The 13,026-nt window shown below is 42.1% G+C and overlaps 2 protein-coding genes across 5 annotated transcripts in view; both read right to left on the minus strand.

Annotated features, from left to right (window-relative positions):
* Positions 1-12,398, minus strand: part of LOC134356694 (uncharacterized) — a 38,033-nt gene extending 25,635 nt beyond the window's left edge. Inside the window, exons 1-3 of the mRNA XM_063067735.1 lie at positions 12,251-12,398; positions 11,888-12,163; positions 11,604-11,811 (exon numbers count right to left, since the gene is read on the minus strand). Of these exons, the coding sequence (XP_062923805.1) occupies positions 11,604-11,811; positions 11,888-12,163; positions 12,251-12,270 (504 nt within the window). The 5' untranslated portion in view covers positions 12,271-12,398. The remainder of the gene's footprint in view (positions 1-11,603; positions 11,812-11,887; positions 12,164-12,250) is intronic.
* Positions 1-13,026, minus strand: part of LOC134356693 (NCK-interacting protein with SH3 domain-like) — a 279,402-nt gene that overhangs the window by 257,720 nt on the left and 8,656 nt on the right. The gene's annotated exons all lie outside the window — the stretch shown is intronic.

The following is a 13,026-nucleotide window of genomic DNA, read 5'->3' on the forward strand; positions in this document are numbered from 1 at the left end:
TGACAAAGGATAAACGTAATCCAAAAATCCAAATCAGTCATACGAAAACTCACTAAAAGGCTCCAAATTACAGTTTTGGAAGAAAAAAAGCCATGCTCACCTCTATGCTGTATGTTGCTTCAATTGCCATTTGCCCAGTTATGACCAGTGACACTTAAAATAGCTTTAAATTTGATACAGTTTTAAAAAATAAAATTACATTTTTCTTCAAACACGATTGTAATTGAATGAGAGAAAAACAAACTATAATCTCGAAGAACAACCCTGTTCGGAAGGTTGGGGGGTGGGGGGCACATTACATATCACAACCACAGCTGGCATAAAGTAGCATCAATTCAGTACATCCAAATGCTTTCAGACCCAACACTGCATCCAATGGCAGACAAGGTCAGTGCAAGACCGCAGTAGTACTCGCTGTAAAGCAGCGGTCCCCAACCACCGGGCTGCAAGGAAACGATATGATTTGGCGATAGGAGTCAGCTGCACCTTTCCTCATTCCGTCACGCCCACTATTGAGCCATTACGCACGCGAGGTCATTAACCACTTGTCATCCGTGTCAGCGCGGGAAGGAGATCAACTCCTCGAGCTTGCAAATGACGGCTGGCTGAAAAGTATGTTTGATATAACATCTCTGCCAGCATTCCGGATCAAAGTCAAGGCTAAATATCCTGAGATAGCCACGAAAGCACTGAAAACGTTGCTTCCATTTCCAACATATCTCTGCAATGAATGCAACGAAAACTAAATCGCGGAATAGACTGGACATAAGGAACCCCCTTCGAGTATCGCTGTCTCCCACCTGCCCTCGATAAGACCGTCTTGTTGCAGGAAAACAAGCCCAGGGCTCCCACTGATTCAGTGATATTGGTGCGTTGCAATGATTTTATATTTTCATATGAGGAAAATATGCGCTGTGTGTTTGATATCCAAACGTTACTTAAAATGTTATGATGCTATTATAAGTGACTTACATAACCATGTAACAATTACGGCATGGAAACAGGCGATCTTGCCCCTTCTAGTCCGTGCCGAACGCTACTCTCACCTAGTCCCACCGACCTGCACTCAGCCCATAACCCTCCATTCCTTTCCTGTCCATATACCCATCCAACTTTTCTTTAAATGATAACGTCGAACCTGCCTCTACCACCTCTACCGAAAGTTCGCTCAACACTTCAAGCTCCCCTGTCCTCCCCAATATTTGTCTTATCGCTATATTCATGCGAGGAAAATATGCGCTGTATGTTTAATATTAAATTCGTTAGATAAACCCTTTTAGAAACGAACTGAAGTGTATCAGCCACTTATCACCTATATTCCGGTCGTGATTAACACACACCCCCGCCGCCAACAGAATCGGCAAAAACAATTTTTAAGAAATCGGCATGTAAACGCATGCGCAAGTTACGCATGCGCTGGTGCCCGCGCAAGGCTTCATGGTCATTGAAGTCTTTCTTAGGGTAAACCCAACGTATTTGACTGCTACTCTTGTACGTTGGCAACCATACCGCACCCACCCCCGGGTCGGCCAGTCTGCAAGAATATTGTCAATATGAAACCGGTCCGCAGTACGAAAAAGGTTGGGGACCCCTGCTGTAAAGAGTTATGGGGCAGCATGACCCTTGCATTTCCCCCGTCATGGGTTTGGGAGAAGCTTCAAGCGAAGTACTTAACATTTTTGCAAAGCCTGTAAATAGTTACAAAAGGTAACTTCTCCCAAAAACACTGTAAATTCTGGATTGATAAAGGAACGTGGACACCAGAGAAAATCTTGCAAATCCAGAAAATAATCTAGAAGTGGCTTTTCCATAGGTCTAAAGCAAAAACACAAAGATTGGCCAACAGATATCATACAAGGAATACCATGTGGCTTGCTTAAACATGCTGTAATTTCTATATAGTCGCAGCACAAATCCATATACATCAATAGTGGCTTACGCTTGATAGAGAGCCATATTCATGCCTTGCTCTTTATAAAAATGGTGTTTTGTCTGCCTGAAAGTTACAGACAAGCTGAACAATTTGCAATGACAAAGCGTTTGGATTATATTTATTTACTGTACAACTCTCATAACAATGTATAATGACAAACTTTTTGCAATCTTCACAACATTTGCACAATAGATGACAACCCTCTGGCAGAGTTCAAACTCTGCACCACAAATACTAATCAATTTTTACAATACCAAATACATAATCCCACTGGAACCTCATCACAGATAATGCATCAAATAACCTCTTCCTCGATGTCAACAATACAAAAAAGATGTTATCAATTTCAAGAGAACTCTAATCATTCACACCCCTCTTTACATCAGTGGCACAGCAGTGGAAACAGGAGTTTCAAACTCCGAGGAGTGCACATCTCACAAAACCTTTCATGGTCCCAGAATACATTCTGCACAAATCAGGAAAGCTCACCAATGTCCCTACTTTCTGTAGAGGTTGAAGAGGGCTGGACTATGCACATCTATATTCACCTCATTCTACAGATACACCTTCAGAGCATCCTAACAAGCTACACAGTACAGAACCTGCAGTCCAGCAGACAGGAAGGCTCAATAACAGAGTCAAAACTGGCCAACCTTATCATCAAAGTTGCTGGTGAACGCAGCAGGCCAGGCAGCATCTCTAGGAAGAGATACAGTCAACGTTTCAGGCCGAGACCCTTCGTCAGGCTTAACTGAAGAAAGAGCTAGTAAGAAATTTGAAAGTGGGAGGGGGAGGGGGAGATCCGAAATGATAGGAGAAGACAGGAGGGGGAGGGATGGAGCCAAGAGCTGGACAGGTGATTGACAAAAGGGATACGAGAGGATCATGGGACAGGAGGCCCAGGGAGAAGGAAAAGGGGGAGGTGGGGGGGGGGAAGCCCAGAGGATGGGCAAGGGGTATAGTCAGAAGGGCAGAGGGAGAAAAAGGAGAGGGAGAGAAAGAATGTGTGTATATAAATAACGGATGGGGTACGAGGGGGAGGTGGGGCATTAGCGGAAGTTAGAGAAGTCGACGTTCATGCCATCAGGTTGGCGGCGACCCAGACGGAATACAAGGTGTTGTTCCTCCAACCTGAGTGTGGCTTCATCTTTACAGTAGAGGAGGCCGTGGATAGACATGTCAGAATGCGAATGGGATGTGGAATTAAAATGTGTGGCCACTGGGAGATCCTGCTTTCTCTAGCGGACAGAGTGTAGGTGTTCAGCAAAACTATCTCCCAGTCTGCGCCGGGTCTCGCCAATATATAGAAGGCCACATCGGGAGTACCGGACGCAGTATATCACCCCAGCCGACTCACAGGTGAAGTGTCGCCTCACCTGGAAGGACTGTCTGGGGCCCTGAATGGTGGTAAGGGAGCGATCCTTGCGGAAAGCGGGGGGGGGAGGGGGGAGGGAAAGATGTGCTTAGTGGTGGGATCCCATTGGAGGTGGCGGAAGTTATGGAGAATAATATGTTGGACTCGGAGGCTGGTGGGGTGGTAGGTGAGGACCAGGGGAACCCTATTCCTAGTGGAGTGGCGGGAGGATGGAGTGAGAGCAGATGTGCGTGAAATGGGGGAGATGCGTTTGAGAGCAGAGTTGATGGTGGAGGAAGGGAAGCCCCATTCTTTAAAAAAGGAGGACATCTCCCTCGTCCAGGAATGAAAAGCCTCATCCTGAGAGCAGATGCGGTGGAGACGGAGGAATTGCGGGAAGGGGATGACATTTTTGCAAGAGACAGGGTGGGAAGAGGAATAGTCCAGGTAGCTGTGAGAGTCAGTAGGCTTATAGTAGATATCAGTAGATAAGCTGTCTCCAGAGATAATGACAGAAAGATCTAGAAAGGGGAGGGAGGTGTCGGAAATGGACCAGGTAAACTTGAGGGCAGGGTGAAAGTTGGAGGCAAAGTTAATGAAGTCAACGAGCTCAGCATGCGTGCAGGAAGCAGCGCCAATGCAGTCGTTGATGTAGCGAAGGAAAGGTGGGGGACAGATACCAGAATAGGTTCGGGACATAGATTGTTCCACAAAGTGGGAGGAGCCAAAGGAGAAATTAAGAGTAAGGACTAATTCCGCTAGACAGTGCAGAATTCCGCCCCAACGGGATCCCACCACTAAGCACATCTTTCCCTCCCCGCTCCACTGCTTTCCACAAGGATCGCTCCCTACACAACTCCCTTGTCCATTCGTCCCCCCCATCCCTCCCCACTGATCTCCCTCCTGGCACTTATCCTTGTAAGCGGAACAAGTGCTACACATGTCCTTACACTTCCTCCCTTACCACCATTCAGGGCCCCAGACAGTCCTTCCAGGTGAGGCGACACTTCACCTGTGAGTCGGCTGGGGTGATATACTGCATCCGGTGCTCCCGATGTGGCCTTCTATATATTGGCGAGACCCGATGCAGACTGGGAGATCATTGTGCTGAACACCTACGCTCTGTCCGCCAGAGAAAGCAGGATCTCCCAGCGGCCACACATTTTAATTCCACATCTCATTCCCATTCTGACATGTCTATCCGCGGCCTCCTCTACTGTAAAGATGAAGCCATACTTAGTTTGGAGGAACAACACCTCATATTCCATCTGGGTAGCCTCCAACCTAATGGCATGAACAATGACTTCTCTAACTTCTGCTAATGCCCCACCTCCCCCTTGTACCCCATCCGTTATTTATATACACACGTTCTTTCCCTCTCTCTCCTTTTTCTCCCTCTGTCCCTCACTATACCCCTTGCCCATCCTCTGGGCTTTCCCCACCCCCCCCCTTTTCCTTCTCCCTGGGCCTCTTGTCCCATGATCCTCTCATATCCCTTTTGCCAATCACCTGTCCAGCTCTTGGCTCCATCCCTCCCCCTCCTGTCTTCTCCTATCATTTTGGATCTCCCTCTCCCCCTCCCACTATTAAATCTCTTACTAGCTCTTTCTTCAGTTAGTCCTGACAAAGGGTCTCGGCTGAAACATTGACTGTACCTCTTCCTAGAGATGCTGCCTGGCCTGCTGCGTTCACCAGCAACTTTGATGTGTGTTGCTTGAATTTCCAGCATCTGCAGAATTCCTCGTGTTTGCCAACATTATCATCACAGGCCTGACCGCCATCAAGGACAAATATACTGAAAAGTACCCAGAAAAGGGATAGTAACATCACAAACAATTGAACCCACCATGCTCATGGACTGTTTGCCCCATTCCCATCAGAAAGGAGGCTATGTAGCATCCTTGCCAGGACCACAAGACACAACAACAGTTACTTTCCCCAGGTAATAATGCTGATTAACACCTCCACGCACTAACAGACCCCTCTACAACTACTTAATCATTTCCTGTCAGTCACCTCATGTACAGACACTCCTGTGCCTGGCGTAACTTTATGGACACACAAATGTATCTTATTTATTGTGTTTTTTATTGTTGTGTGCTTTCTCTTATTGTAAAGATAATAGATTCTGCAGATGCTGGAGATCCAGAGTAACAAACAAATAGTTGGAGGAACTCAGCAGGTCAGGCAACATCAGTCGACGTTTTGAGCTGAGACCCTTCATCAGGACTTTAAAACACTGCACCAGATCCAGAGTAACAATTACTTTGTTTGCGCTTACACTTGAGTACTGGAACTGAAACTAAAAATTAAATGAAGTGTCATGTGCTAGCTGGTGCAAACAGCATTAGGTCTTGGCACAACAGGAAGTCCCTGTACCCAGATACCACCCCAGATAAGGGCAAATCTCATGAAAATTTGAGAATATGCAAGATGAAGATACTAATATCTGAAGTGGACGTCAAAATTATCAAAAACAGTCAGACAATCATGACAAGGACCTGGTGAATGTGCGACCTGCAGAAAACTGCCACAATCACTTTCTGGATCAGTGTGGAAATGATCTATCAATAAGGATCCCTGCTCAGTCTCCAGTGATGAAATTATAGTTTCTGTTGAACTTTCCTTTAAGCAATGCCAATCTGTTCATACAAGATCCCTACATATGAACTGGTTAGCTTATGCTGCATAAGTGAGACAAACAAATGGCTTCAAAGTATAGTTGTTTTGTTGGCTATGTATCGGATACATAAAAAAAACAGGAACCTCAGCTTCCAAAAAAAAGTACATTTTTTTCCTTTTGAGTGTTAGTCTTTTTTTTTCTTTAAATTGGGCTATTTCAGGTTTCTTGCTTTGTGGCTACCTATGAGCAAGCAAATCTCAAAGTTGTATAATTTATACATTCTTTGATAATAAATTTACCTGAATTTTGATCATAAGCCACTGAATGTAATTCCAAACCACCCTAAATGATTAGTCAGTACATCAAAGTTTACAGGGAGAAGGCAGTAGAGTAGGGTCAAAAGGGATTAATAGATCAGCCATTATGGAATGGTGGGTGGAGAAGACTCAAAAGGCCGAATAGCCAAATTCTGCTCCCACGTCTAATGGTCTAAAACAAAAATAGGCTGGTGTAACAATCTGAACTTGTGAACAGGTGAAAATGTGATAAAATGATAGGGAGCACAGATTCTACAAAGATTCCATAATTGGATGATGCTTTTGTCTTTTTTGCTGCAATCCCAGCAACATATCAACCATCCCAAATCATACAGACACATAAGAAAAAAACTACTGCACAATACAGGCTCTTCAGCCCACAATGCTGTGCCAAACATGTACTTATTTTAGAAATTACCTAGGGTTACCCATAGCCCTCTATTTTTCTAAACATATCTAAACAATTTCATGAACTTGGATTAGGAATCTCTACAGCAACATACATATTTCCAAATAGGTCCCTAAAAAGAATGGCCTAAGGCAAAAAATTCATTCTGCTGAGTAAGTATGACGACCCAAAATACTACAGGCCAATCTCTCAGTTGCTTATGAAGGAAAGCATAGAGAATCTCTCCTCTTTTTCAATCCACAGTGGAAGCAATGCACTAAGGGTAAGCTGATATTCAGATACAAATCCTCCCTGAGCTGCAGAATTCTGCTTCTCAGAAGTTTTCATAACCTAAAAAAAAAATTAGCTTTGTCACGTGCATCAAAACACGCAGTGACATATGTCATTCACATCAAATAAAAACCATGATTGCATTGAGCAGCCTGCAAGTGTCAATCATCCAGCATAGCATAGCATGCCCACACGTCACTAACCTGACCCATACATCTTTGGGACATGAGGGGAAACCGGAGCACCTGGGGAGAAACTCGTGGTCAAGGGGAGAACGTACAAACTCCTTACAGAGAGGAGCAAAAAAATTAAACCCTGATTATACAACTGGCAGTGTAAAACGTGAGCAGTTTACAAGCCAAAAATGTAACCAATGGCAATTTGTCTAAATAAAAATACAGGCTAAGAAAGAACAAGTGCAGTTTAACCAGAGTGTAACGCAATCAGATTTCTCTGCAAGATGCAATATTGCCATAAACCAGGTTCACACATGGTAGAAGATGCATGAAGCCCCACAGCAGCCATCCTCCCTGGCTTCCAAATGCTCATTCATACGTACAAGTTTTCTATAAACCAAGCATTTATAACTAGAGGATGTGTAATCACAAGCTGCTGTGATTAGATATTCAACTAGCCATATCAAGTCCACATTTCAGCATTTAGCTGATTTGGCATTTATTGATGATACCAAGCTACCCATTAAACCTATTGAACTAAAAGGGTTCTGTTGAAGAGACTTTGTCACAAAACATTAATTCCATTCTTCTTGCCACAGAAGTACCGCAACTTTTTTTAAAAAAAGAGATACAGCAGAGAAGGCCCGTCCAGGTCTTTGAGCCATACCGCGCCACAAACCCCATTAACCCTAACAATCACGGGAAAATTTAAAATGACTAATTAACCTTCCACAGTCTTCAGACCACAGGAGTAAACTGGAGCACCCAGCGAAAACCCACACATTCCTCAGGGAGGTTGTACAGAGACTCCTTACAGAATGGCACCAAAATTGAACTCCGAACTCCAGAATACCCATAGCTATAATATGATGTGTTAAATGCTATGTCACCATTGCGCCCCAGTGTTTTATTTCAGATTTCAGTTTTTGATTTTTAGCTGCCAGTTTCTCTTACAAGAATACCTCCACTTCCAGTTCTCTTCTGTCAATGTGTTTTGAAAATCTATTAAATGCCTTCGAGACCAAGTAACAATGCTACGTTCTGCCCTTTCTGTCATGACAATGACCTCAAGAAACAAACTCATTTAGATTATTTCAATTCCAAACTGAGTCCTCCCATAAAATATCCAGCAATCTTTAACTGGTTTGCCTTGATTAACCATACAAGGTGTTCTGCTCAGTTTATTAGATTACAGTCATATTCAAAGATTATGTGTCCCTCAAGGTCAATGCAGTTGCAGGAATCAAAGAGAACATTAGAGATTCAAGAAAGTACCTGGAGTACCAGAAACTGGCAAACATGAATTAATCTGATGTCAAAAGATTTGCTCTAATTTGTATTACCAGCTTTGTATTACCAAACATTATTACCTGTACTTCACTCTATATTGAAGACAAGACTTGAAAACCTGGCTCTCTTGGTTATAATAAAACAGATTCAAAGGAACCTAATATATGCTTTAAGAATAAACAGACTTAAACATTCATGACTAGACTGACTGAAGGTGGTGATAGAAATTCAAGTATACACTGCGAGTAACTTCACATGTTGTCAGACAGAAGATAAACACCCTTGGATCAAATAACCTGAGCAATCTGTCTTTACCTTAAAATATTTAAGTATTTCACATAACATTATGACTGAAAGTTAGAAGACTAGCTTAGAACTGCAGCAGCACACAGATTGATCATGAAACTATTACAGTTAATGCCTTCTGATAGTCAAATCAGCCAAACTAATACAACGGATACATGAGGAAATGCACACTATCACTTGTTTGGACATAACAACCACCTATCCTAGGAAAGAATTTATATTCATTGCATAAATGCTTAAAGACAAAATAAGCATTATAAAATATTAAAGATCTAGCAATTATCTTCACTGCAGACTATGTTGTAATTAACATAGTAAATATTTACCCAGACTAGTTTAAAAAAAACAGATGCTTCAAATTGAGGCCATGTGGAGAAGTTTCCAACACTGTGATGGCTGTGTCTCAGAAATATCATCCCTAAATAACATATAATGTTAGGCTGCTCCAGCGATGCTGAAGCTTCCAACTTCATGAGGAAAGAAAAGTTCAATCAGGAAGAGCAATGGTCTGCCAGGAGAGTAGCAGAAGCAAAAAATTACAATTGTTGGAGACACATCTCGATGTGGAAGGAGTGAGGGTAATACATCAGGTGTAATCACGGGACTAGAACCAGCTTTAAGGGACTAAATGGAAAAATGTTCTGCCGTCATTTGCTATGTGTAATGCAAGTTTAAAATTAAGATATAAAATGTCTAAACAGAATCAATAACTCAAGCTCAGCTAAATACTGATTTATACAGTACAGGTTTCCCCCGCCATCCGAAGGTAGAGCATTCCTATGAAACGGTTCGTAAGCCGAAATGTCGTAAAGCGAAGAAGCAACTACCATTCATTTATCATGGAAAAATTTGAGCGTTCGCAGACCCAAAAATAACAAACCAAATCATACCAAATAACACATAAAACCTAAAATAACACTAACATATAGTAAAAGCAGGAATGATATGATAAATACAAAGCCTATATAAAGCAGAAATACTTCTCTACAATCATTGCCACACTGTTCTCGGTAGCGAAAATCTCACGCAAGCGCTGTCGGCAGAAACACTCTCCAGTAACCTTTAAGCTATGAAGCTGCCAAATCATACCAAATAACGCATAAAAATACACAGCCTATATAAAGTAGAAATAATGTATGTACAGTGTAGTATCACTTACCGGAATTGGGAAGACAGCGCAGAGCACACTGATGATGGTGTGTTAGGCTGAGTCGTCAGAGGTTGGGGTGGTGCAGTGGCCCCCACCCTCCGGGCCGCCGACCAACACCGATCCGCGAAGCATGCAGGGGTGCAGCGGTGGCCGGGTTGCAGAGAATGCAGCGGTAGCCGGGACACACCCAGCACATCTTTAAGAAAAAAAGCCGAAATAAACAAGCTAATTAATTAGGTGCCGCCCGGCACGTAAATGTCGATCCAGATCAGAGGCGACGCGGCCCGGGGGTTGGGGTGGTGGGACACTGGGGTGTCATCTCGTCGTCTGTTTCCATCAGGGCAGGCAGGTCATCTTCTTCTATGTCTGCCTGCCTCAGTGTCGAAGGTCGAGGTTTGTCGTCTGCTGTGGCTGATGTGGAAGGCTTGCTTGACTGCTTAGCCTCGTGCATTTTTCTATCATACAGTTCTTTGTAAGCACTCAAACCATCTTGCAAATTTGCCCTAAACCAACTTACCCTTTCAAAATTAAAGTCGTACTTTATCACTGCAGCCAAAATCTCATTCAATTGCTTCACGTTCAGTTCCTGGACAACTTCATTTTCAGCCCACTCGCTACTGCATTCGGTTTCGATTGTTATCCTTTCCTCTTCCAATTGCATCAGCTCTTCATCTATCAGTTCTTGGTCATGGGATGCCAAAACCTCTTCAACATCATCTTCGTCAACTTCCACAAGCCAAACTCACTTTGTCCTTACTTCGTTCACCACGATCGAAACGCTTAATTATGTCCAGTTTTACGCTAAGTGTAACACCCTTACGAGCTCTTTTAGGCTTTTCCGATACCTTAGAACTCATCTTGCAAACTGGTGCTCACGTGTTTAAGCAATACCAGCGACAATGTAGTTCTGAATCTGGGGGAGAGCGGCTGCTTGGGGCGCGCGCCGCTTTTTCTTCGCGCACTGCCTTTTATCGTAACAGTGAGGTTTCATAAAGCAAACGTTCGAAAAACGGGGGACACCTGCACTTGGCAATTAAGTCTATAGCTGTAACTAAAACATATACACATTCATATCCACAAAATCCAAAAGGAGAGCAGGAAACATAGGAAAGATGACCTAAAATGTGGCACAATTTTGTTTTTATAAAATAGATACACAATTCTGACAGTCATTGCAATTATTGGAATTCTGTGAACTATCCTAACTATCCAAATTCGAAGAGGTAGGAAAGGACACTAGAAGATACAACTGAGCGCAAGAAGCTGGCAAACACGGGAAAATGTGAAATTTTCCAGTTTGACAGAAAAATAAAAATCTCAATGCTAAGAGATTGAGCTGCCCCAACTCTAGAGAGATCTGGATTCTCCAAGGCATGATTTGAAAATGACTGAGATAGGAACAGCTACAGACAGGAAAACCAACAGAAGGTTATTGCTTATTCTGAGAGGAGCCAAATAAAAACTGGGGAGGTCACATTTCAGTTATCTGGAGTACTATGTCATCCTACATATCCAACAACTATTAATCTTTTGTAGAAAAAAATTTTGGAATATTGGTGTCAGTCCACCACTTTAGATCAATACAGCAATCCAGGCAATGTTTGAAATGTTATTAAAATCCAACAGAAAATAACAATGTACTCATGGTGAATTTCTCACTTTGAAAATACTGTTTGCAGCTGGAAGGAGCAGTCAAATTTTTGAGCTTCTAGCTGAATGGCTACTAAAACTGCATCAATAATAATTCCCTACAGCATAGGCAAATTAAGACTTACCTTTGCAAGAAATTTTGTGTACATCATCAGGTGCTTTTCAGTGGCAATATCTGAACTTTCATCAACAATCAGAGAATGAACCCTTGCTTGCTTTAATGCCATTAGGTTTTCTGCCTCAACAGGTTCATTGAGAGCTGCAACAAACTGCCAGCTGTAATTTTTACTTCTGTGGCGTCTACCCAATGATAGACCATGGCTCTCTATTAACCTAAAATGAAAAATTTACATGAGACAAAGACAGTAACAATAAAGAGGAAAAAAAGATTTATGAAAACAGTCTTTACCTGTGTAGGCTTTTAGCTTTGGAAATGGGCAACTGTTCCTTGATTAACCACAGAACATTTCTGAGGAGGTGAACAACATCCTCTTTTGTGTCACTACTGAGAGCATCAGTAAATAGTGCCTTCTCCCAGTTGGCTGCACTTATAGGCACCGACAGTGCCTGAAGATGTTCTCTACTGGCCAGATGGCGAAGCAAGTAATCTTTTTTCCACCCACCTTGTGGCTGAGACCTACCACTTGTCCACTCTGTATCAGTAATGCTATTATCAACACAAACTCTAAAACAGAACATATCAAAAAAAAGTATTTTGTGCATAATCTCAACAATGAATGTTCAAGTACTGTTGATAAATATTTATGCTTACTTGCTATTTAAATACTTCATGCTTACTTGCAATAGCACTTGTTCTGCTGCTCATCATATAGAAAACAAGAGAGCCGTGGGTCCATTTGAATCCACGATTTGAGCCCACAGTTACTTCCTTTACACTTTTTCATTATTCCATAATCGAAGTAGGAACTTTCCTTCAGTTCATCATCAAAACAACTGGCATAATTATCACTTTTATCTTTGTCTTCATCTTCATCAATTTCATGACCATTAGCACAATCCCCTTCAGAATTCTGCAAAGGAAAGATGGGGAAATTGCATTTCAAAAGATCACTTTTAAAACTGATTTAAAAGCTTTTGTTAAAAAAAATCAAAATTATTACCTCATGTGATCTTGTAGTGTTACGGTGAAACAATTCTAAAATAGAGCGATGCATTGTATGTCCATCCAAACTGGAAAAATGTGAAACATGGAAGTTAAAAATAAAATACGAAATGCTTAAATAAAAGAATGATACTTTTTAAATGTGTTTTTATCCTTTCTCTTATGGTGAATTGCTTTTCAAATAATCTGATTTATTTCACCTGCTGGCTTTTCCACTAATAACTCAACACAGATATGGACTCCTAAATAAAAAGTACTTGAAGCTTTCCATTCTTACAATTCAAAACCAATCCTAAATGAGTTAAACTAGAAGCATAGTAACCATAGACACTCATTGTCGGAAAGCTACAAAATTGGAACCATCCATGTAATATCAACAAGACCTAAGTTTCGAAATGAATTCCTGGTATCTAATCATTACATAT

This window comes from Mobula hypostoma, chromosome 15, assembly GCF_963921235.1.
Source record: "Mobula hypostoma chromosome 15, sMobHyp1.1, whole genome shotgun sequence".
Taxonomy (NCBI): Eukaryota; Metazoa; Chordata; class Chondrichthyes; order Myliobatiformes; family Myliobatidae; genus Mobula; species Mobula hypostoma.